Below are 27,018 nucleotides of genomic sequence, written 5' to 3'. Positions count from 1 at the left end.
TACTATACTCTCAGTACTCCCCCCGGTACTATCGGTGACAGTTGTACTATACTCTCAGTACTCCCCCAGTAGTATCGGTGACAGTTGTACTATACTCTCAGTACTCCCCCGGTAGTATCGGTGACAGTTGTACTATACTCTCAGTACTCCCCCCGGTAGTATCGGTGACAGTTGTGCTATACTCTCAGTACTCCCCCCTATAGTATCGGTGACAGTTGTGTCTCGGTCTCCTCAGGCTCTGCAGTCTGACCCTGAAGAAGTTGCTGGTTCTGAGGGAATTGGATCGGGATCTGAGCTCTGTGGTGATTGCTGTGAAGCTGCAGGTAAGTTGCTGAGTAATGTTCTGGCAGATATCAGAGGTAGGTCGTTCCTAATGGGTGACGGGTCTTCTGAGGAGAACGACTTCCCTCAATACTCTTTACTGGGCACAGTGTGGCCTAGGGGGAGAGAAACGTCTTCATTCCAACCCTCAATCCATCCGTCCATCCATCCATCCGTCCATCCATCCATCCATCAGTCCATCCATCCATCCATCCATCAGTCCGTCCATCAATCAGTCCGTCCATCCATCAATCAGTCCATCCATCCATCAGTCCATCCATCCATCAGTCCATCCATCCATCAATCAGTCCATCCATCCATCAGTCCATCCATCAATCAGTCCATCCATCAGTCCATCCATCCATCCATCAGTCCATCCATCCATCAATCAGTCCATCCATCCATCAGTCCATCCATCCATTCATTCCTCAAACCACCCATCTATCCATCCACTTCTCCATCTGTCCTTCCAACCTTTCCTCCACCTCTACACCACCAATCCACCCATCCAGGCCCAGGCTGGGACAAAAAAATAGGCCCGGCATTTTAGACTGAGCAGCCCAGGGGGGGCGGCGGCTCTTTGCGGTTAATGATGGGATGTGGGGTTCCAGCACCTTGCACCTCTGGACCCCCACCATTTGTTACACAGACACCCCCTAACAGTTCTGGACCCCCCTACATTACAGAGATGTGACCGACGCGGCCCACCGGGAATATGCCCAGTATGCCCTATGGCCAGTCCGGGCCTGCACCCATCTGTCCATCCTTTATTACCCACCATTCCTCCATCTATCAGCTGTTTTCAATCTTCTCTTCACACATCCCACATCCACCCTTCCATCCATCGATCTGTGTCTGCCTGTCCATCCCCCATCCATTCTTCCATCCCTTATTTATCCTTCATTCACAGACAATCCCTCTGCTCTCCTTCCAGGGATCCAAGAGGGTCCTTCGTTCCAATGAGTACCACCTTCCACCATGTGGAGTCATGGAGACGGACCTGGAACTCACCTTCTCACTTCAGGTAGGTGGATGTTCTTCTCATTGTGGGGGATATGGAGGTCCTCTGACCTTCCCTCTGTTCTCTGAGGTTTCCAGTTCAGCCTCTACATTGTCTGGTGAATCGGGTGATGGGTCCTCCTATCAGGATTTGGGGTGGAATGTCACAATGTCAGTCCTTCCTCATTGTAATGAAACGTCCCGCCCTCCTCTTCCGTCATATTCCGCTTCCTCCAGTCTGAATATAGATATCAGATATTCCAACCGCTGACAACAACAAAACAAGATGATACTCGTGGGATTGCTGAACATGGACTGTTTATTAGACCCAGAATATAAGTCTTATATACAGTAGAAGAGGAGGTTCCCCCCTCCTGCTCATATTACTCTAACAATAGACCTGTAATCAGAAACATCAATTTACATGAGCTAATTAACTAATCCCTTAAAGCAGCCGAAGTGACTCCCTAACTACAATACACATTATCATACATATCAACACAGAACTCCTTCATACAATTGCAGGGATAATTATCACAACAATGGGTGAGAGACCCTTAGAAGCCACACTAGACTCCTTTACATTATAGAAGACAACAGACAAGTGGCTGGAGGTGACCTCAGCAGCTTCTAACAGTATGTGTCCCAACATTATGAATCGGTCACTATTTCTAATATGACATGTACAGGGCTCCCGAGTCTGTGTGTCTTGGGGGGACATGGACCTGAATCCAAAGTAACACCACCTCAGAGGTCCCCAGGCATACACCTCACAAAGAGCACCGTTCCCCCAAATCCCAGGGCCCATGATCGGTAGGTGAGAGGCCAGCATTCAGTCCCCTCCACAAGCCTCTGTCCCGGGGGAGTCTGTCACACTCCGGTATACGAAGCGTCCTCCCCCGAAACGTACACTGTCATGAATGTAGCCAATGGGACTTTTCTTTCTCCTCTTTAGTATCCTCATTTCCTGAAGAGAGACGCCAACAATCTTCAGATCATGCTGCAGAGACGGAAGAGGTACAAGAACCGGACAATCCTGGGCTACAAGTCCTTGGCTATCGGTGTCATTAACATGGCGGAGGTAGGCGGGGCATCACCACCATATCCACCAAATCCACCATATCCACCAAATCCACCAAATCTACCATATCTATCAAATCCACCATATCCACCAAATCCACCATATCCACCAAATCCACCAAATCCACCAAATCCACCAAATTCACCAAATCCACCAAATTCACCATATCCACCAAATCCACCATATCCACCATGTGACGGTATTGGTATGATATCCCCGTCAAAGATTCCCTTCTTCCATAAGAACATCACCCAGTATTCCACTAGGAGGAATATTCCTGAGATCGCCTATTAAGCCACACATGAGTCAGAGCTTACTGCTGGAACAAGACATACTTTAATGGTTTCTTCTCAGCTTTATATACAGTACCAGGCATTAAAGCAACAATGAGATCTCCACCCCCCCTAATCACACACTAAGGCTAATTACTACAACATTCTAGACAGGTCGGCACCGACCGACAATTATCATGTCTAATCACTGCACATTCCTTAATTAATGGCATCAAACAAACCACCTTCACACACTGAGTTTCCTAGGCAGACGTTTCGTCTCCGCATGCCGCTTGACACCTATTCACACCTCTGAGCATCAATAGGTTTTAGACAGTGCTATCACACAATTAAAGGCCTTTCAAAAGCTAGCCTTATTTAACATATTAACAGAGAGATGAGTCACACATGAAATCACCTTCTAACACAGCATTAACCAAGCAGGGAGAATTACACTGAAGCATCCTTCACAATGGCCCCCCTTTTTCTCCCTGCTCCGGCAACCCGGTTGGACCTTTCCTGGTCCAGTAGGGTTGACGGGTTCAGAGCTTTTAGTCCGAGGTTAACTCCGTTTGGCGTGACTGACCTCCCTTGGCAACTGCTTCCGACTCAGGTATGCCACCGGGTCGTCAGATCACACGCCGGTCAGTCCCCAAGTCTTTGTGCGATCTGCAGAGTCACCAGAAGTCAGTGTGAAGACGGCGAATGGGTCTGTGCGCCGCCATCTAGGTGTCCCGCTATGGGAGGGGGCAGGTTATGGCTCTGAAGTGACAATCACAGGAGATTCAAAAAAAAGAAAAAGTTATATTTGTTGGAATGCTGTAGCACTGGTGCTCAGAGTCCCGGGGGGGGGGGGATCAGTGCCCCATAGGGTCAGCCACCCTATGCTCCCTCCGCAGCCGCCGGTTCTCCTCTTTGAGCTTCTCCAGCTCCATCTCCAGTTCATGGAATCTGGGGGGGTCAGCCCGCTGTGACCTCAGGTGGTTGTTCTCCTCCTTCATGCGGCTTATGCACTCCTCCAGCTCTATGTACTCACGGATCAGCTCCTGCTTGCTCATGTCCTGCAGGCTCTCCACGTGGTTCCTTCATCATAAGGAACTGGGTGGTGGTGTAAGGGGCCACCGGTGGGCCCTTGGCGAACATCTCGGCCCGCATCTGGGACGCCCGCTGCGACTCCCTCTCCCCCAGTGGCTTCTTCTCCTCCCAGGTCCGCTTGTTATACGGCTTCCAGGACCTCTTCTTCTTGGAGGGTGGCCGGCGGTGCCTCTTTCTGCCCAGCTCCCTCCAGGGCCCCTTCGGCTCATGGCTGTCGCCCATGACCAGCTGACAATGGTGTTCCCTGTTGTCCGTAATAACAGATTGTACCATGAGGACTTCGTAAAGGGTGTCCAATGGTTCTTCCCGACCCAGCTCCTGGGGATCCCAAGCCGAGTCTACACAATGGGCTGCTGCTGGTGGGCGGTACCCAGGTTGAGACCAATTTGACCTGGTGTTGTCATTCATGGGGCAATTCTGCTTGAAGTGACCCAGCTGTTTGCACCGGAAGCAGCGTTGTTCGTTGTCCTCCTGGCGTGGATAGCGAGGGCTAGATGTCACCGGTCTGTTAGGAGGTTGGTATCTAGCGGCTGGTGGGTGTGAGGGCGCCGTTGGTCGTGGAGGTTGTACCCGTGGTGTGACCTGGTTTGTCTTGCGAGTTTCCGCATATTCATCCGCCAACTTCGCGGCCTCTGGTAGAGTCATGGGCCTGCGATCTCTCACCCAATCTTTGACGTCCGTCTGGATGTGATTGTAAAATTGCTCCAGGAGCATTAGTTGCAAAATGTCCTTGTGACGGTATCGGTATGATATCCCCGTCAACGTTCCCTTCTTCCCATAACGAAAATCACCCCAATATTCCACGAGGAGGGATATCCCTGGAATCGCCCAGAAAGCCACACATGAGACCAGCTTACTGCTTGAACAACACAGACTTTAATGTTATAACACACAGCTTATATGTCATTTCCAAAACTGTTACAATGACAAATCTCCGCCCCCCTCACACTGGGGCTTCCATACAGATGACTAGGTAGACACGACGGGGCCGATGCTGAAACACATTTTCTTTAGACAAAAAGAAAAAGATTACCCCCAGACGGGACTTTTAAGGCCAGACTCCAATAAGTATGTAAAATTTTTATTTTATTAGGTGTTAACACCAAAATTGGATAGACATTGATTTACAGAATAATTCTGGATGTTGAATTACAGAAATCTTTCTGGAACAGTCAGCAAATATATAATAAGAATAAAAAACACATATAAGAATTGTGATAGAGTGACACCTGGGGCACACGTCCCATGTGTGGACCCAGGAAAAATAAGAAACAAAAAAATTAGAAAAATAGTCATAAAATAAAACCCTCGTGACAATACAATACAAATAGAATTAAAAAACACTCTGTAGAGAGCAGTGGAGAAAAGCCCGACGCGTTTCTGGTCTATGGTAGAACAACAGACCTTCATCAGGGGCCACAGGAGTGTATGGTTACAAACTTTTTTCTCTCTAAAGGCAAAACACACATCATTATATTATGTCATATCATCAGGTTATATAGATCCATTATTTTTACAACTATTGTTAGAGATGCCTCTAATAGGATGTATATGATCAACATACGTTTGTGGTGAGCACAGGTTTTTGGAAGTTGACCCTCAAGGTATCAGTCTAAGGTATCTCCAGAACCGACTTATGGGGTCCCATGAGTAAGAAAAGAAAGGGGAGGGATGGCTCCGACTTACCCCAAAACCCACGGTGTCCTATTAGAGTTTAAGGATGCAAGAACAGACAGAAGGGAAAGAAAAAGAAGAAGAAAAAAAGGAAAAGAAGAAAAAAAAAAAAAAAAAAAAAAAAAAAAAAAAAAAAAAGAAAAAAGAAAGAAGAAGAAAAAGAGAGGGGAAAAGAAAGAAAAGAAAAAAGAAAAGAAAGCAAGAGGGGGAAAAAAGGAAAGAAAGAACGAAAAAGAAAAAGGGAAAAAGAGAGAGAAAAAGAAAAGCATGTAACTGATTTAGTGCATAGGTGCCTGGTCATGCTGCTCATATTCATAATAGAAAAATAATAATTACCCAAGTGTGGGGTTTATTAAGGCAAAAGTGCAGCAGGTCAGGGGGTCACTGAGTCCAATGCGGACAGTCCTCTTATCGTTGCTCGGGGGAATCCCGAACTGGGGTGTATGAAGAGGAACCTGGTGCCAAGTGCCTGGAGAGCAGACATATATAGGTTGAAGATGAGGTATGCATCTAATTTTCTTTAGACAATGACATCAATGACGCTGAGCACTAGCTGTACTGAATACATCAACCAGACCGCTCGACCCCGCATATAGAGAGATAATTACCACAATGAAGCAATCAGAATAATTAACACAAGCCACTTAAACCCAGCTCTCCTTCACACAACACAATAGATCAATTAACCTTTAGAAATAGTGAGGGGACATTAGCACATCAATAACCTGGCTAGCAGGGAGCAGTAAACTGAGACATATAGGCAAAATGTATCACAATGGCCCCCCTTTTGCTCCCTGCTCCGGCAAACCCGTTGGACCTTCCCTGGTCCAGTAGGGTTGACGGGTTCAGAGCTATAGTCAGAGGTTAACTCCGTTTGGCATGACTGACCTCCCTTGGCAAATCTGCTTCAGACTCAGGTATGTCACCGGGTCGTCAGATCACACGCCGGTCAGTCCCCAAGTCTTTGTGCGATCTGCAAAGTCACCAGAAGTCAGTGTGAAGACAGCGAATGGGTCTGTGCGCCGCCGTCTAGGTGTCCCGCTATGGAAGGGGGCAGGTTATGGCTCTGAAGTGACAATCACAGGAGATTCATAAAAAGAAAAAGTTATATTTGTTGAAATGCTGTAGCACTGGTGCTCAGAGTACGGGGGGGGGGGGGGGGGGGAGGGGAATCAGAGCCCCATAAGGTCAGCCACCCCCTGCTCCCTCCGCAGCCGCCGGTTCTCCTCTTTGAGCTTCTCCAGCTCCATCTCCAGTTCATGGAGCCTGGGGGGGTCAGCCCGCTGTGACCTCAGGTGGTTGTTCTCCTCCTCCATGCGGCTTATGCACTCCTCCAGCTCTATGTACTCACGGATCAGATCCTGCTTGCTCATGTCCTGCAGGCTCTCCACGTGGTCCTTCATCATCAGGAACTGGGTGGTGGTGTAAGGGGCCACCGGTGGGCCCTTGGCGAACATCTCGGCCCGCATCTGGGGCGCCCGCTGCGATTCCATCTCCTCCAGTCGCTTCTTCTCCTCCCAGGTCCGCTGGTTATATGACTTCCAGGACCTCTTCTTCTTGAGGGTAGCTGGCGGTGCCTCTTTCTGCCCAGCTCCCTCCAAGGCCCCTCCGGCTCATGGCTGTCGCCCATGACCAGCTGACAATGGTGTTCCCTGTTGTCCGTAATAACAGATTGTACCATGAGGGCTTCGTAAGGGGTGCCCAATGGTTCTTCCTGACCCAGCTCCTGGGGATCCCAAGCCAAGTCTACACAATGGGCTGCTGCTGGTGGGCGGTTACCCAGGTTGAGACCAATTTGACCTGGTGTTGTCATTCATGGGGCAATTCTGCTTGAAGTGACCCAACTGTTTGCACCGGAAGCAGTGTTGTTCGTTGTCCTCCTGGCGTGGGTAGCGAGGGCTAGATGTCATCGGTCTGTTAGGCGGTTGGTATCTAGCGGCTGGTGGGTGTGAGGGCGCCGTTGGTTGTGGGAGGTTGTACCCGTGGTGTGACCCTGGTTTGTCTTGCGAGTATCCGCATATTCATCCGCCAACTTCGCGGCCTCTGTAGAGTCATGGGCCTGCGATCTCTCACCCAATCTTTGACATCCGTCTGGATGTGATTGTAAAATTGCTCCAGGAGCATTAGTTGCAAAATGTCCTCTGCGTGGTGGCCTGGCTGCTGTTAACCCAGTTAGAGGCCGACAGGGACAGCTGGCATGCCCATTCTGCGTAAGAGTCTTTCGTGGTTTTGCGTGAGTCCCTGAACTTCTGTCGGTGGGACTCTGGGGTTACTGCATAACGAGCCAGGAGCACTTCTTTAACCCTGGCGTAGCTATGGATATCCTGATCTGGCACGGTCCGGAAAGCATCAGAAGCTTTGCCTGACAGTTTGCCTGACAATATTGCGACCCACTCTCCTCTAGCTATTCGGTGCAGGTTACATTGTCGCTCAAAAATCCGCCAGGAAGTTATCAATCTCACAGTCCTTTTCATCAAAAGCTTTAAAAGCGCTAAACGGAATCTTCCTTGCGTCTGCTGTGCTGTACTCACTGTTCGTAGAAGGTGCGGCTGCTTGTTGGACTGCTGCCAGTTTTAACTGTAGCTCTGCGTCCCTTATTTGTTTATCCTTCTGTAGTTCTGCGTCCCTTATTTGTTATTCCTCCTGTAGCTCTGCGTCTCTTATTTCTTTAGCCTTCTGTAGCTCTGCGTTTACTAACATGTCCATCACTTTCAGTACCACATCTGGCGTTGGGTTTCGGGCCGAACCACGCTAGCTTCTCTCTCATTAGCTTGTTGGCTGGCGATTCCTCCTCCTGAATCACTGGTGTCTCCATCTCTTGTACTGCTGGTGTTGCTGCAATCCCGTCCTCCTGGTCTAGCTCCATTGATTCTGCTATGATGACCCGCTTGGTTTTGTTGCTAGCCAATCCTTCCACGAACTTCCAGTAGTTCTTCCAGTGTCTGCTTTGAATCCGGGTGTGAAGGGGAATAGAAGGGAAAAATCCCACTGCTACAACCAATTGTGACGGTATCGGTATGATATCCCCCGTCAACGTTCCCTTCTTCCCATAACGAAAATCACCCAATATTCCCACGAGGAGGGATATCCCTGGAATCGCCCAGAAAGCCACACATGAGACCAGCTTACTGCTTGAACAACACAGACTTTAATGTTATAACACACAGCTTATATGTCATTTCCAAAACTGTTACAATGACAAATCTCCGCCCCCCTCACACTGGGGCTTCCATGCAGATGACTAGGTAGACACGACGGGGCCGATGCTGAAACACATTTCTTTAGACAATGACATCAATGACGCTGAGCACTAGCTGTACTGAATACATCAACCAGACCGCTCGACCCGCATATAGAGAGATAATTACCACAATGAAGCAATCAGAATAATTAACACAAGCCACTTAAACCCAGCTCTTCCTTCACACAACACAATAGATCAATTAAACCTTTAGAAATAGTGAGGGGACATTAGCACATCAATAACCTGGCTAGCAGGGAGCAGTAAACTGAGACATATAGGCAAATGTATCACAGTCCTCTGCGGTGGTGGCCTGGCTGCTGTTAGCCCAGTTAGAGGCCGACAGGGACAGCTGGCATGCCCATTCTGCATAAGAGTCTTTCGTGGTTTTGCGTGAGTCCCTGAACTTCTGTCGGTGGGGACTCTGGGGTTACTGCATAACGAGCCAGGAGCGCTTCTTTAACCCTGGCGTAGCTATGGATATCCTGATCTGGCATGGTCCGGAAAGCATCAGAAGCTTTGGCCTGACAGTTTGCCTGACAATATGTGACCCACTCTCCTCTAGCTATTCGGTGCAGGTTACATTGTCGCTCAAAATCCGCCAGGTAGTTATCAATTTCACAGTCCTTTTCATCAAAAGCTTTAAAAGCGCTAAACGGAATCTTCCTTGCGTCAGCTGTGCGTACTCACTGTTTGGAGAATGTGCGGCTGCTTGTCGGACTGCTGCCAGTTTTAACTGTAGTTCTGCGTCTCTTATTTGTTTATCCTCCTGTAGCTCTGCGTCTCTTATTTGTTTATCCTCCTGTAGCTCTGCGTCTCTTATTTGTTTATCCTCCTGTAGCTCTGCGTCTCTTATTTGTTTATCCTCCTGTAGTTCTGCGTCTCTTAATTTGTTTATCCTCCTGTAGCTCTGCGTCTCTTATTTGTTTATCCTTCTGTAGTTCTGCGTCTCTTATTTGTTTATCCTCCTGTAGTTCTGCGTCTCTTATTTGTTTATCCTCCTGTAGTTCTGCGTCTCTTATTTGTTTAGCCTCCTGTAGTTCTGCGTCTCTTATTTCTTTATTCCTTCTGTAGTTTCTGCGTCTCTTCTTTTGTTTATCCTCCTGTACTTCTGCGTCTCTTATTTGTTTATCCTCCTGTAGTTCTGCGTCTCTTATTTGTTTAGCCTTCTGTAGCTCTGCGTCTCTTATTTCTTTATCCTTCTGTAGTTCTGCGTCTCTTCTTTGTTTATCCTCCTGTACTTCTGCGTCTCTTATTTGTTTATCCTCCTGTAGTTCTGCGTCTCTTATTTGTTTATCCTTCTGTAGTTCTGCGTCTCTTATTTGTTTAGCCTCCTCCGCTAACAGGTCCATCACTTTCAGCACCACATCCGCCGTTGGGTTTCGGACCGAACCACGCTAGCTTCTCTCTCATTAGCTTGTTGGCTGGCGATTCCTCCCTCCTGAATCACTGGTGTCTCCCATCTCTTGTACTGCTGGCGTTGCTGCAATCCCGTCTCCTGGTCTAGCTCCATTAATTCTGCTATGATGACCCGCTTGGTTTTGTTGCTAGCAATCCTTCCACGAACTTCCAGTAGTTCTTCCAGTGTCTGCTTGGAATCCGGGTGTGAAGGGGAATAGAAGGGAAAATCCCACTGCTACCAACCAATTGTGACGGTATCCGTATGATATCCCCGTCAACGTTCCCTTCTTCCCATAACGAAAATCACCACCAATATTCCACGAGGAGGGATATCCCTGGAATCCGCCCAGAAAGCCACACATGAGACCAGCTTACTGCTTGAACAACACAGACTTTAATGTTATATCACACACAGCTTATATGTCATTTCCAAAACTGTTACAATGACAATCTCCGCCCCCCTCACACTGGGGCTTCCATACAGATGACTAGGTAGACACGACGGGGCCGATGCTGAAACACATTTTCTTTAGACAATGACATCAATGACGCTGAGCACTAGCTGTACTGAATACATCAACCAGACCGCTCGACCCGCATATAGAGAGATAATTACCACAATGAAGCAATCAGAATAATTAACACAAGCCACTTAAACCCAGCTCTCCTTCACACAACACAATAGATCAATTAACCTTTAGAAATAGTGAGGGGACATTAGCACATCAATAACCTGGCTAGCAGGGAGCAGTAAACTGAGACATATAGGCAAATGTATCACAATGGCCCCCCTTTTGCTTCCCTGCTCCGGCAAACCCGGTTTGGACCTTCCCTGGTCCAGTAGGGTTGACGGGTTCAGAGCTATTAGTCAGAGGTTAACTCCGTTTGGCATGACTGACCTCCCTTGGCAACTGCTTCAGACTCAGGTATGTCACCGGGTCGTCAGATCACACGCCGGTCAGTCCCCAAGTCTTTGTGCGATCTGCAAAGTCACCAGAAGTCAGTGTGAAGACAGCGAATGGGTCTGTGCGCCGCCGTCATTGTGTCCCGCTATGGAAGGGGGCAGGTTATGGCTCTGAAGTGACAATCCCAGGAGATTCATAAAAAGAAAAAAGTTATATTTGTTGAAATGCTGTAGCACTGGTGCTCAGAGTCCGGGGGGGGGGGGGGAGGGGGGAGGGGAATCAGAGCCCCATAAGGTCAGAGCACCCCCTGCTCCCTCCCGCAGCCGCCGGGTTCTCCTCTTTGAGCTTCTCCAGCTCCATCTCCAGTTCATGGAGCCTGGGGGGTCAGCCCGCTGTGACCTCAGGTGGTTGTTCTCCTCCTCCATGCGGCTTATGCACTCCTCCAGCTCTATGTACTCACGGATCAGATCCTGCTTGCTCATGTCCTGCAGGCTCTCTACGTGGTCCTTTCATATCAGGGAACTGGGTGGTGGTGTAAGGGGCCACGGTGGGCCCTTGGCGAACATCTCGGCCCGCATCTGGGGCGCCCGCTGCGATTCCATCTCCTCCAGTCGCTTCTTCCTCCTCCCAGGTCCGCTGGTTATATGACTTCCAGGACCTCTTCTTCTTGGAGGGTAGCTGGCGGTGCTCTTTCTGCCCAGCTCCCTCCAAGGCCCCTCCGGCTCATGGCTGTCGCCCATGACCAGCTGACAATGGTGTTCCCTGTTGTCCGTAATAACAGATTGTACCATGAGGGCTTCGTAAGGGGTGCCCAATGGTTCTTCCTGACCCAGCTCCTGGGGATCCCAAGCCAAGTCAACACAATGGGCTGCTGCTGGTGGGCGGTACCCAGGTTGAGACCAATTTGACCTGGTGTTGTCATTCATGGGGCAATTCTGCTTGAAGTGACCCAACTGTTTGCACCGGAAGCAGTGGTGTTCGTTGTCCTCCTGGCGTGGGTAGCGAGGGCTAGATGTCATCGGTCTGTTAGGCGGGTTGGTATCTAGCGGCTGGTGGGTGTGAGGGCGCCGTTGGTTGTGGAGGTTGTACCCCGTGGTGTGACCTGGTTTGTCTTGCGAGTATCCGCATATTCATCCGCCAACTTCGCGGCCTCTGGTAGAGTCATGGGCCTGCGATCTCTCTACCCAATCTTTGACATCCGTCTGGATGTGATTGTAAAATTGCTCCAGGAGCATTAGTTTGCAAAATGTCCTCTGCGGTGGTGGCCTGGCTGCTGTTAACCCAGTTAGAGGCCGACAGGGGACAGCTGGCATGCCATTCTGCGTAAGAGTCTTTCGTGGTTTTGCGTGAGTCCCTGACTTCTGTCGGTGGGACTCTGGGGTTACTGCATAACGAGCCAGGAGCTCTTCTTTAACCCTGGCGTAGCTATGGATATCCTGATCTGGCACGGTCCGGAAAGCATCAGAAAGCTTTGCCTGACAGTTTGCCTGACAATATGCGACCCACTCTCCTCTAGCTATTCGGTGCAGGTTACATTGTCGCTCAAAGTCTGCCAGGTAGTTATCAATCTCACAGTCCTTTTCATCAAAAGCTTTAAAAGCGCTAAACGGAATCTTCCTTGCGTCTGCTGTGCTGTACTCACTGTTCGTAGAAGGTGCGGCTGCTTGTTGGACTGCTGCCAGTTTAAAACTGTAGCTCTGCGTCCCTTATTTGTTTATCCTTCTGTAGTTCTGCGTCCCTTATTTGTTTATCCTCCTGTAGCTCTGCGTCTCTTATTTCTTTAGCCTTCTGTAGCTCTGCGTTTACTAACATGTCCATCACTTTCAGTACCACATCTGGCGTTGGGTTCGGGCCGAACCACGCTAGCTTCTCTCTCATTAGCCGTGTTGGCTGGCGATTCCTCCTCCTGAATCACTGGTGTCTCCATCTCTTGTACTGCTGGCGTTGCTGCAATCCCGTCTCCTGGTCTAGCTCCATTGATTCTGCTATGATGACCCGCTTGGTTTTGTTGCTAGCATCCTTCCACGAACTTCCAGTAGTTCTTCCAGTGTCTGCTTGGAATCCGGGTGTGAAGGGGAAATAGAAGGAAAAATCCCACTGCTAACCAACCAATTGTGACGGTATCGGTATGATATCCCCGTCAACGTTCCCTTCTTCCCAATAACGAAAATCACCCCAATATTCCGACGGGAGGGATATCCCTGGGAATCGCCCAGAAAGCCACACATGAGACCAGCTTACTGCTTGAACAACACAGACTTTAATGTTATAACACACAGCTTATATGTCATTTCCAAAACTGTTACAATGACAAATCTCCGCCCCCCTCACACTGGGGCTTCCATACAGATGACTAGGTAGACACGACGGGGCCGATGCTGAAACACATTTTCTTTAGACAATGACATCAATGACGCTGAGCACTAGCTGTACTGAATACATCAACCAGACCGCTCGACCCCGCATATAGAGAGATAATTACCACAATGAAGCAATCAGAAATAATTAACACAAGCCTAACTTAAACCCAGCTCTCCTTCACACAACACAATAGATCAATAACCTTTAGAAATAGTGAGGGGACATTAGCACATCAATACCTGGCTAGCAGGGAGCAGTAAACTGAGACATATAGGCAAATGTATCACAGTCCTCTGCGGTGGTGGCCTGCTGCTGTTAGCCCAGTTAGAGGCCGACAGGGACAGCTGGCATGCCCATTCTGCATAAGAGTCTTTCGTGGTTTTGCGTGAGTCCCTGAACTTCTGTCGGTGGACTCTGGGGTTACTGCATAACGAGCCAGGAGCGCTTCTTTAAAACCCTGGCGTAGCTATGGATATCCTGATCTGGCATGGTCCGGAAAGCATCAGAAGCTTTGCCTGACAGTTTGCCTGACAATATTGTGACCCACTCTTCCTCTAGCTATTCGGTGCAGGTTACATTGTCGCTCAAAATCCGCCAGGTAGTTATCAATTCACAGTCCTTTTCATCAAAAGCTTTAAAAGCGCTAAACGGAATCTTCCTTGCGTCTGCTGTGCTGTACTCACTGTTTGGAGAATGTGCGGCTGCTTGTCGGACTGCTGCCAGTTTTAACTGTAGTTCTGCGTCTCTTATTTGTTTATCCTCCTGTAGCTCTGCGTCTCTTATTTGTTTAGCCACCTGTAGTTCTGCGTCTCTTATTTGTTTATCCTCCTGTAGTTCTGCATCTCTTATTTGTTTATCCTCCTGTAGCTCTGCGTCTCTTATTTGTTTAGCCACCTGTAGTTCTGCGTCTCTTATTTGTTTATCCTCCTGTAGTTCTGCATCTCTTATTTGTTTATCCTCCTGTAGCTCTGCGTCTCTTATTTGTTTAGCCACCTGTAGTTCTGCGTCTCTTATTTGTTTATCCTCCTGTAGCTCTGCGTCTCTTATTTGTTTATCCTCCTGTAGCTCTGCGTCTCTTATTTGTTTAGCCACCTGTAGTTCTGCGTCTCTTATTTGTTTATCCTCCTGTAGCTCTGCGTCTCTTATTTGTTTATCCTCCTGTAGCTCTGCGTCTCTTATTTGTTTATCCTCCTGTAGCTCTGCGTCTCTTATTTGTTTATCCTCCTGTAGCTCTGCGTATCTTATTTGTTTAGCCACCTGTAGCTCTGCTACTCTTATATGTTTATCCTCCTGTAGTTCTGCGTCTCTTATTTGTATATCTCCTGTAGCTCTGCGTCTCTTATTTGTTTATCCTTCTGTAGTTCTGCGTCTCTATTTGTTTATCCTCCTGTAGTTCTGCGTCTCTTATTAGTTTATCCTCCTGTAGTTCGCGTCTCTTATTTGTTTAGCCTCCTGTAGTTCTGCGTCTCTTATTTTGTTTAGCCTTCTGTAGCTCTGCGTCCTCTTATTTTCTTTATCCCTCTGTAGTTCTGCCGTCTCTTCCTTTTGTTTATCCTCCTGTACTCTTCTGCTGTCTTCCTTATTTGTTTATCCTCCTGTAGTTCTGCGTCTCTTATTTGTTTATCCTTCTGTAGTTCTGCGTCTCTTATTTGTTTAGCCTCCTCCGCTAACAGGTCCATCACTTTCAGCACCACATCCGCCGTTGGGTTCGGACCGAACCACGCTAGCTTCTCTCTCATTAGCTTGTTGGCTGGCGATTCCTCCTCCTGAATCACTGGTGTCTCCATCTCTTGTACTGCTGGCGTTGCTGCAATCCCGTCCTCCTGGTCTAGCTCCATTAATTCTGCTATGATGACCCGCTTGGTTTTGTTGCTAGCAATCCTTCCACGAGCTTCCAATAGTTCTTCCAGTGTCTGCTTGGAATCCGGGTGTAAAGGAGAGTAGAAGGGAAAATCCCGCTGCTGCCAACCAATTGTGACGGTATTAGAGTATCCCCGTCAAGCATTCCCTTCTTCCATAAGAACATCACCCAATATTCCACTAGGAGGAATATTCCTGGGATCGCCCAATAAGCCACACATGAGTCAGAGCTTACTGCTGGAACAACACACTTTAATGGTTTCTTCTCAGCTTTATATACAGTACCAGGCATTAAAGCAACCATGAGATCTCCACCCCCCTAATCACACACTAAGGCTAATTACTACAACATTCTAGACAGGTCGGCACCGACCGATAATTATCATGTCTAATCACTGCACATTCCTTAATTAATGGCATCAAACAAACCACCTTCACACACTGAGTTTCCTAGGCAGACGTTTCGTCTCCGCATGCAGCTTGACACCTATTCACACCTCTGAGCATCAATAGGTTTTAGATAGTGTTATCACACAATTAAAGGCCTTTCAAAAGCTAGCCTTATTTAACATATTAACAGAGAGATGAGTCACACATGAAATCACCTTCTAACGCAGCATTAACCAAGCAGGGAGAATTTAAACTGAAGCATCCTTCACTAACCATATCCACCAAATCCACCATATCCACCAAATCCCCAATACAGGAACTTCCTGTGCAGCAAATTCTACTCATTACAGCATCACCAGAGAAACTTAATAGGAGTATCTGGAAGGTCCCACATGGCTTTCTGTATGTAGACTCTCTATGGATTCCTGGATATACACTGATATCGGGATATACGTACTGATATCGGGATACACACTAATATCGGGATATACACTGATATCAGGATATACGTACTGATATCGGGATATACACTGATATCGGGATATACGTACTGATATGGGGATTGTGATACATTTGCCTATATGTCTCAGTGTACTGCTCCCTGCTAGCCATATGGGTAGAGGTAGAAAGGAATTTCATGTGTGATTCATTCCTCTGACAGGTTTTTGACGTGCTAATGTCCCCTCACTATTCTAAACGTTAATTGATCTATTGTGTTGTGTGAAGAAGATCTGTGTTTACCCTTAAAAGATGTGTATTGTATCCTCAGGCTAAATGATTAGAGAAGTGGGATGTTAATTATTCTGATTGCTTCAGTGTAGTAATTAACTCCCCTGATGTCTTTATCTAAAGAAATGTGTCTGCATGGTCGGCTCCGACTTGTCTCCTATAATCTGTATGGGAAACCCCACTGTGTGAGGGGGGCGTTCCTAACAGGCTGTAACCACATATAAGCTGAGTTTTTGTGTCAATAAAGTGTCTTGTTCTAGCAGTAAGCTTGGCATGTGTGGCTTTCTGGGCGATTCCAGGGATATCCCTCCTCGTGGAATATTGGGGTGATTTTCGTTATGGGAAGAAGGGAACGTTGACGGGGATATCATACCGATACCGTCACAATTGGTTGGTAGCAGCGGGATCTTCCCTTCTATTCCCCTTTACACCCTGATTCCAAGCAGACACTGGAAGAACTACTGGAAGTTCGTGGAAGGATTGCTAGCAACAAAACCAAGCGGGTCATCATAGCAGAATTAATGGAGCTAGACCAGGAGAACGTGATTGCAGCAACGCCAGCAGTACAAGAGATGGAGACACCAGTGATTCAGGAAGAGGAATCACCAGCCAACAAGCTAATGAGAGAGAAGCTAGCGTGGTTCGGCCCGAACCCAACGCCGGATGTGGTGCTGAAAGTGATGGACCTGTTAGCGAAGGAGGCTAAACAAATAAGAGACGCAGAGCTACAGGAGGCTAAACAAATAAGAGACGCAGAGCTACAGTTAAAACTGGCAGCAGTCCAACAAGCAGCCGCACATTCTCCAAACAGTGAGTACAGCACAGCAGACGCAAGGAAGATTCCGTTTAGCGCTTTTAAAGCTTTTGATGAAAAGGACTGTGAGATTGATAACTTCCTGGTGGATTTTGAGCGACAATGTAACCTGCACCGAATAGCTAGAGGAGAGTGGGTCGCAATATTGTCAGGCAAACTGTCAGGCAAAGCTTCTGATGCTTTCCGGACCGTGCCAGATCAAGATATCCATAGCTACGCCCGGGTTAAAGAAGCGCTCCTGGCTCGTTATGCAGTAACCCCAGAGTCCCACCGACAGAAGTTCAGGGACTCACGCAAAACCACGAAAGACTCTTATGCGGAATGGGCATGCCAGTTGTCCCGGTCGGCCTCTAACTGGGCTAACAGCAGCCAGGCCACCACCGCAGAGGACATTTTGCAACTAATGCTCCTGGAGCAATTTTACAATCACATCCAGACGGACGTCAAAGACTGGGTGAGAGATCGCAGGCCCATGACTCTACCAGAGGCCGCGAAGTTGGCGGATGAATATGCGGATACTCGCAAGACAAACCAGGTCACACCACGGGTACAACCTCCACCACAAACGGTGCCCTCACACCCACCAGCCGCTAGATACCAACCTCCTAACAGACCGATGACATCTAGCCCTCGCTATCCACGCCAGGAGGACAACGAACAACGCTGCTTCCGGTGCAAACAGCTGGGTCACTTCAAGCAGAATTGCCCCATGAGTGACAACACCAGGTCAAATTGGTCTCAACCTGGGTACCGCCCACCAGCAGCAGCCCATTGTGTAGACTCGGCTTGGGATCTCCAGGAGCTGGGTCCGGAAGAACCATCGGACACCGTTTACGAAGTCCTCACGGTACAATCTGGTATTACGGACAACAGGGAACACCATTGTCAGCTGGTCATGGGCGACAGCCATGAGACGGAGGGGCCCTGGAGGGAGCTGGGCAGAAAGAGGCACCGCCAGCCACCCTTCAAGAAGAAGAGGTCCTGGAAGCCGTATAACAAGCTGACCTGGGAGGAGAAGAAGCGACTGGAGGAGAGGGAGTCGCAGCGGGCATCCCAGATGCGGGCCGAGATGTTCACCAAGGGCCCACCGGTGGCCCCTTACACCACCACCCAGTTCCTGATGATGAAGGACCACGTGGAGAGCCTGCAGGACATGAGCAAGCAGGAGCTGATCCGTGAGTACATAGAGCTGGAGGAATGCATAAGCCGCATGGAGGAGGAGAACAACCACCTGAGGTCACAGCAGGCTGACCCCCCCAGGCTCCATGAACTGGAGATGGAGCTGGAGAAGCTCCAAGAGGAGAACCGGCGGCTGCGGAGGGAGCAGGGGGTGGCTGATCTTATGGGGCTCTGATTCCCCTCCCCCCCCCCCGGGACTCTGAGCACCAGTGCTACAGCATTTCAACAAATATAACTTTTTCTTTTTATGAATCTCCTGTGATTGTCACTTCAGAGCCATAACCTGCCCCCTCCCATAGCGGGACACCTAGATGGCGGCGCACAGACCCATTCGCTGTCTTCACACTGACTTCTGGTGACTTTGCAGATCGCACAAAGACTTGGGGACTGAACGGCGTGTGATCTGACGACCCGGTGACATACCTGAGTCTGAAGCAGTTGTCAAGGGAGGTCAGTCATGCCAATGGAGTTAACCTCGGACTAAAAGCTCTGAACCCGTCAACCCTACTGGACCAGGGAAGGTCCAACCGGGTTTGCCGGAGCAGGGAGCAAAAGGGGGGCCATTGTGATACATTTGCCTATATGTCTCAGTTTACTGCTCCCTGCTAGCCATATGGGTAGAGGTAGAAAGGAATTTCATGTGTGATTCATTCCTCTGACAGGTTATTGACGTGCTATTCTAAACGTTAATTGATCTATTGTGTTGTGTGAAGAAGATCTGTGTTTACCCTTAAAAGATGTGTATTGTATCATCAGGCTAAATGATTAGAGAAGTAGTATGTTAATTATTCTGATTGCTTCAGTGTATTAATTAACTCCAGTGATGTCTTTATCTAAAGAAACGTGTCTGCATGGTCGGCTCCGACTTGTCTCCTATAATCTGTATGGGAAACCCCACTGTGTGAGGGGGGCGTTCCTAACAGGCTGTAACCACATATAAGCTGAGTTTTTGTGTCATTAAAGTGTCTTGTTCCAGCAGTAAGCTTGGCATGTGTGGCTTTCTGGGCGATTCCAGGGATATCCCTCCTCGTGGAATATTGGGGTGATTTTCTTTATGGGAAGAAGGGAACGTTGACGAGGATATCATACCGATACCGTCACAGGGATATACACTGATATCAGGACATACACTGATATCGGGATATACATACTGATATCGGGATATACACTGATATCGGGATATACACACTAATATCGGGATATACGTACTGATATCGGGATATACACTGATATCGGGATATACACTGATATCGGGATATAAGTACTGATATCGGGATATACACTAATATCGGGATATACACTGATATCGGGATATACGTACTGATATCGGGATATATACTGATATCGGGATATACGTACTGATATCGGGATATACGTACTGATATCGGGATATATACACTGATATCGGGATACACACTGATATCGGGATATACCTACTGATATCAGGATATACGCTGATATCGGGATATATACACTGATATCGGGATATATACACTGATATCGGGATATATACTGATATCGGGATATACGTACTGATATCGGGATATACGTACTGATATCGGGATATACACTGACATCGGGATATACGTACTGATATCGGGATATACACTGACTTCGGGATATACGTACTGATATCGGGATACACACTGATATCGGGATATACACTAATATCGGGATATACACTGACATCGGGATATATGTACTGATATTGGGATATACACTAATATCGGGATATACGTACTGATATCGGGATATACACTGATATGGGGATATACACTGATATCGGGATATACACTGATATGGGGATATACACTGATATCGGGATATATACACTGATATCGGGATATATACACTGATATCGGGATATACGTACTGATATCGGGATACACACTGATTCGGGATATACACTAATATCGGGATATACACTGACATCGGGATATATGTACTGATATTGGGATATACACTAATATCGGGATATACGTACTGATATCGGGATATACACTGATATGGGGATATACACTGATATCGGGATATACACTGATATGGGGATATACACTGATATCGGGATATATACACTGATATCGGGATATATACACTGATATCGGGATATACGTACTGATATCGGGATATATACACTGATATCGGGATATACGTACTGATATCGGGATATACACACTGATATGGGGATATACACTGATATCGGGATATACACACTGATATCGGGATATACGTACTGATATCGGGATATATACACTGATATCGGGATATACGTACTGATATCGGGATATACACACTGATATCGGGATATACACTGATATCGGGATATACACACTGATATTAGGATATACACTGATATGGGGATATACGTACTGATATTGGGATATACACTGATATCGGGATATACACTGATATCGGGATATACGCACTGGTTGAGGATATGAATGGGTCTCTGTCCCTCTTCAGGTGATGCAGCGTACAGAGGGGATGAAGGTTCTGGACCTCCACAGTAACCGGAAGGACCCGGCTATTCGAGTGGCTGAGATCAGCATCCTCTCCCTCTCCAGCCAGCCCATCGATCACGAGGAGGTCACCACGGCAACCCGGACAAAGATGAAAGGCTTGGGTGAGAGATACAAGGGAGGTCCGTTTCCTGGGGGTGACGTCTCTGTGTACTGAGTATTAAAGGGACATTTTCACAATAGTCTGCTGATAGCGGGACTTGGAAAAGTGAGGTAGGGGGCGCTACTAGTAAATAAACTTAAATTAAATCAAAATAAATATATGTATATATACAACAAGAATTAAATATGCATTGATTATAGTCCATACGTGACCCGCATAAAATGTGCAAAACAATAATAAAGTCCAAACAGAAAAAAATTCCGTCTATTCCGTCACGCTTCCTGATGACGTAAATCTTACGAAACGTACGTCGAGGCGTACACCATTCACGTTCTGACGCACTTCCGGGTCTGCTGGTTGTCGGCGCTGGCAAGCTGACACGCACGCCGCATCGCGAGTAACGCTGCCGCTGCAGCGCACGACTACGGGGACCCTCTCTTTTCCGAACCATGCCCATAGCCTCAGTGCCGGGATTGTGGCACCATCTCTGTTGAGGAGCCATTTGGCAAAGCTTTTGTATTATTGAATTTTAAGTAAAAGGTATCACACTATCTATGGTCTCTCTTCTCATATATGCCACATCAAAATTGACCGCGAGATTGGAACCCAACCACACGGGACTGAGTTTCCCAAAAAGCGCTTATGACTTATTTTTAGGTAAAGAGTCATTTGGAGTCGGTAAGGAGCCATCCTTTCCCTGTTCACATTTGTATTACACTGGTGAAGGCTTTTGTGATCACGGATAACCTTATCTCAGCAATCAAATTGTGTTACGAGCATTTTTTGTGTCTATTGTGCCAAGCAATAGACGGAATTTTTTTCTGTTTGGACTTTATTATTGTTTTGCACATTTTATGCGGGTCACGTATGGACTATAATCAATGCATATTTAATTCTTGTTGTATATATACATATATTTATTTAATTTAAGTTTATTTACTAGTAGCGCCCCCTACCTCACTTTTCCAATATTCACGGTTCAGATACTGTTATTAGGGAGGCTGCTTCCAATTTGTGATAGAATTTTTGGTTAATTCACATAAATTATTGTTTTTAATGTTATCTAATTGGTAGCACTTTAAAAAACACCCTGGCCCAGATTCAAGAAGCAATTGCGCCCGTGTAACCATAGGTTACAAGGCGCAATTGCTTACTTGCGCCGGTGTAACGAATGCTCCTGATTCAGGATTCAGGAACCTCGTTACACCGACTGCAGCCAAAAATCTGCGCGGCATAAGGCTCTTATGCCACGCAGATTTTAGGCTGCATTCTTGCGTGGGCCGCTAGGGGGCGCTCCCATTGTGATCTGTGTATAGTATGCAAATTGCATACTAACACTGATTCACAAACTTGCGCGGGCCCTGCGCAAGCCAGGTACGGAGTTTCCGTACGGCAACTTTAGCGCAAGGCTGCCCCTTCTAATAGTAGGGGCAGCCAATGCTAAAGTATAGCCGCCGCTCCCGTGACGTGAAATTTGAATTTCACGTCGTTTGCGTAAGTGATTCGTGAATGGCGCTGGACGCCATTCACGTTCACTTTGAAGCAAATGACTTCCTTGCGACGTCATTTGCCGCAATGCATGTCGGGAAAGTTTCCCGACGGAGCATGCGCTATACGCTCGGCGCGGGAGCGCGCCTAATTTAAATGATTCCCGCCCCCTACGGGATCATTTACATTGCGCACGCTTACGCCGGGCAATTTTGCTGGCACGCCCTCGCAATTTACGGAGCTTCTGCTCCGTGAATCGAGGGCAGCGCAAAATATTTGCGGGGGCGCAGGGCAAAAGCCCTGCTCCCCCGCAAATATCGCGCAAATGTACCTGAATCTGGGCCAATATCTTTGGCGCGAAAATACACCAATTTCATGATAGCGGGACTTACCTGCCCTGCTATTCTTCTCCTCTTAACTGTGGCAGGTATGTAGGTGCCCCCTGTGTCCCGGGCCATGCTCTCTGATGTCAGGTATGTAGGTGCCCCTGTGTCCCGGCCATGCTCTCTGATGTCAGGTATGTAGGTGCCCCCTGTGTCCCGGCCATGCTCTCTGATGTCAGGTATGTAGGTGCCCCCTGTGTCCCGGCCATGCTCTCTGATGTCAGGTATGTAGGTGCCCCCTGTGTCCCGGCCATGCTCTCTGATGTCAGGTATGTAGGTGCCCCCTGTGTCCCGGCCATGCTCTCTGATGTCAGGTATGTGGGTGCCCCCTGTGTCCCGGCCATGCTCTCTGATGTCAGGTATGTAGGTGCCCCCTGTGTCCCGGCCATGCTCTCTGATGTCAGGTATGTAGGTGCCCCCTGTGTCCCGGCCATGCTCTCTGATGTCAGGTATGTAGGTGCCCCCTGTGTCCGGCCATGCTCTCTGATGTCAGGTATGTGGGTGCCCCCTGTGTCCTGGCCATGCTCTCTGATGTCAGGTATGTAGGTGCCCCCTGTGTCCCGGCCATGCTCTCTGATGTCAGGTATGTGGGTGCCCCCTGTGTCCCGGCCATGCTCTCTGATGTCAGGTATGTGGGTGCCCCCTGTGTCCCGGCCATGCTCTATGATGTCAGGTATGTGGGTGCCCCCTGTGTCCCGGCCATGCTCTCTGATGTCAGGTATGTAGGTGCCCCCTGTGTCCCGGCCATGCTCTCTGATGTCAGGTATGTGGGTGCCCCCTGTGTCCCGGCCATGCTCTCTGATGTCAGGTATGTGGTGCCCCCTGTGTCCCGGCCATGCTCTCTGATGTCAGGTATGTAGGTGCCCCCTGTGTCCCGGGCCATGCTCTCTGATGTCAGGTATGTAGGTGCCCCCTGTGTCCCGGGCCATGCTCTCTGATGTCAGGTATGTAGGTGCCCCCTGTGTCCGGCCATGCTCTCTGATGTCAGGTATGTGGGTGCCCCTTGTGTCCCGGCCATGCTCTCTGATGTCAGGTATGTGGGTGCCCCTGTGTCCCGGCCATGCTCTCTGATGTCAGGTATGTAGGTGCCCCCTGTGTCCCGGCCATGCTCTCTGATGTCAGGTATGTAGGTGCCCCCTGTGTCCCGGGCCATGCTCTCTGATGTCAGGTATGTAGGTGCCCCCTGTGTCCCGGCCATGCTCTCTGATGTCAGGTATGTAGGTGCCCCCTGTGTCCCGGCCATGCTCTCTGATGTCAGGTATGTAGGTGCCCCCTGTGTCCCGGCCATGCTCTCTGATGTCAGGTATGTGGGTGCCCCCTGTGTCCCGGCCATGCTCTCTGATGTCAGGTATGTGGGTGCCCCTTGTGTCCCGGGCCATGCTCTCTGATGTCAGGTATGTAGGTGCCCCTGTGTCCCGGCCATGCTCTCTGATGTCAGGTATGTAGGTGCCCCCTGTGTCCCGGCCATGCTCTCTGATGTCAGGTATGTGGGTGCCCCTGTGTCCCGGCCATGCTCTCTGATGTCAGGTATGTGGGTGCCCCCTGTGTCCCGGCCATGCTCTCTGATGTCAGGTATGTAGGTGCCCCCTGTGTCCGGCCATGCTCTCTGATGTCAGGTATGTAGGTGCCCCCTGTGTCCCGGCCATGCTCTCTGATGTCAGGTATGTAGGGGCCCCCTGTGTCCCGGCCATGCTCTCTGATGTCAGGTATGTAGGTGCCCCCTGTGTCCCGGGCATGCTCTCTGATGTCAGGTATGTAGGTGCCCCCTGTGTCCCGGCCATGCTCTCTGATGTCAGGTATGTAGGTGCCCCCTGTGTCCCGGCCATGCTCTCTGATGTCAGGTATGTGGGTGCCCCCTGTGTCCCGGCCATGCTCTCTGATGTCAGGTATGTAGGTGCCCCCTGTGTCCCGGGCATGCTCTCTGATGTCAGGTATGTGGGTGCCCCCTGTGTCCCGGCCTTGCTCTCTGATGTCAGGTATGTGGGTGCCCCCTGTGTCCCGGCCATGCTCTCTGATGTCAGGTATGTAGGTGCCCCTGTGTCCCGGCATGCTCTCTGATGTCAGGTATGTGGGTGCCCCCTGTGTCCCGGCCATGCTCTCTGATGTCAGGTATGTGGGTGCCCCCTGTGTCCCGGCCATGCTCTCTGATGTCAGGTATGTGGGTGCCCCCTGTGTCCCGGCCATGCTCTCTGATGTCAGGTATGTGGGTGCCCCCTGTGTCCCGGCCATGCTCTCTGATGTCAGGTATGTAGGTGCCCCCTGTGTCCCGGCCATGCTCTCTGATGTCAGGTATGTGGGTGCCCCCTGTGTCCCGGCCATGCTCTCTGATGTCAGGTATGTAGGTGCCCCCTGTGTCCCGGCCAAGCTCTCTGATGTCAGGTATGTGGGTGCCCCCTGTGTCCCGGCCATGCTCTCTGATGTCAGGTATGTGGGTGCCCCCTGTGTCCCGGCCATGCTCTCTGATGTCAGGTATGTAGGTGCCCCCTGTGTCCCGGCCATGCTCTCTGATGTCAGGTATGTAGGTGCCCCCTGTGTCCCGGCCATGCTCTCTGATGTCAGGTATGTAGGTGCCCCCTGTGTCCCGGCCATGCTCTCTGATGTCAGGTATGTAGGTGCCCCCTGTGTCCCGGCCATGCTCTCTGATGTCAGGTATGTAGGTGCCCCCTGTGTCCCGGCCATGCTCTCTGATGTCAGGTATGTAGGTGCCCCCTGTGTCCCGGCCATGCTCTCTGATGTCAGGTATGTGGGTGCCCCCTGTGTCCCGGCCATGCTCTCTGATGTCAGGTATGTGGGTGCCCCCTGTGTCCCGGCCATGCTCTCTGATGTGAGGTATGTGTGCCCCCTGTGTCCTGGCCATGCTCTCTGATGTCAGGTATGTAGGTGCCCCCTGTCCGCGTCAGTGTCAGTTGTAGGTTCCCTGTGTCCCGCCATGCTCTCTGATGTCAGGTATGTAGTGCCCCTGTGTCCCAGCCATGCTCTCTGATGTCAGGTATGTAGGTGCCCCCTGTGTCCCGCCATGCTCTCTGATGTCAGGTATGTAGGTGCCCCCTGTGTCCCAGCCATGCTCTCTGATGTCAGGTATGTAGGTGCCCCCTGTGTCCCAGCCATGCTCTCTGATGTCAGGTATGTAGGTGCCCCCTGTGTCCCCCATGCTCTCTGATGTCAGGTATGTAGGTGCCCCCTGTGTCCCGGCCATGCTCTCTGATGTCAGGTATGTAGGTGCCCCCTGTCCCGGCCATGCTCTCTGATGTCAGGTATGTAGGTGCCCCTGTGTCCCGCCATGCTCTCTGATGTCAGGTATGTAGGTGCCCCCTGTGTCCCGGCCATGCTCTCTGATGTCAGGTATGTAGGTGCCCCTGTGTCCCGGCCATGCTCTCTGATGTCAGGTATGTAGGTTCCCCCTGTGTCCCGGCCATGCTCTCTGATGTCAGGTATGTAGGTGCCCCCTGTGTCCCGGCCATGCTCTCTGATGTCAGGTATGTAGGTGCCCCCTGTGTCCCGGCCATGCTCTCTGATGTCAGGTATGTAGGTGCCCCTGTGTCCCGCCATGCTCTCTGATGTCAGGTATGTAGGTGCCCCTGTGTCCCGGCCATGCTCTCTGATGTCAGGTATGTAGGTGCCCCTGTGTCCCGGCCATGCTCTCTGATGTCAGGTATGTAGGTGCCCCTGTGTCCCGGCCATGCTCTCTGATGTCAGGTATGTAGGTGCCCCCTGTGTCCCGGCCATGCTCTCTGATGTCAGGTATGTGGGTGCCCCCTGTGTCCTGGCCATGCTCTCTGATGTCAGGTATGTAGGTGCCCCCTGTGTCCCGGCCATGGTCTCTGATGTCAGGTATGTGGGTGCCCCCTGTGTCCCGGCCATGCTCTCTGATGTCAGGTATGTAGGTGCCCCCTGTGTCCCGGCCATGGTCTCTGATGTCAGGTATGTGGGTGCCCCCTGTGTCCCGGCCATGCTCTCTGATGTCAGGTATGTGGGTGCCCCCTGTGTCCCGGCCATGCTCTCTGATGTCAGGTATGTAGGTGCCCCCTGTGTCCCGGCCATGCTCTCTGATGTCAGGTATGTAGGTGCCCCCTGTGTCCCGGCCATGCTCTCTGATGTCAGGTATGTGGGTGCCCTGGGACCTATGGGGTCTTGCCAAATGAAGGAAGGATTTCTGGACAGCCGCACCCCAAAACTTGTTGCTTTTATTGTAAAACAAAAAAC

General features: G+C 49.6%; 1 protein-coding gene across 1 annotated transcript in view; it reads left to right on the top strand.

The window, feature by feature from the left end:
* The window catches only part of LOC120935803 (phosphofurin acidic cluster sorting protein 2-like), a 133,183-nt gene that overhangs the window by 41,382 nt on the left and 64,783 nt on the right, over nucleotides 1–27,018 (top strand). Inside the window, 4 exon segments of the mRNA XM_040347865.1 lie at nucleotides 236–323; nucleotides 1,256–1,345; nucleotides 2,276–2,401; nucleotides 20,786–20,945. Of these exon segments, the coding sequence (XP_040203799.1) occupies nucleotides 236–323; nucleotides 1,256–1,345; nucleotides 2,276–2,401; nucleotides 20,786–20,945 (464 nt within the window).

Source organism: Rana temporaria, chromosome 4 (assembly GCF_905171775.1).
Source record: "Rana temporaria chromosome 4, aRanTem1.1, whole genome shotgun sequence".
Classification (NCBI taxonomy): Eukaryota; Metazoa; Chordata; class Amphibia; order Anura; family Ranidae; genus Rana; species Rana temporaria.
The sequence above is the reverse complement of the archived record's forward strand: the minus strand, read 5'-3'. Positions and strand labels throughout refer to the sequence as shown.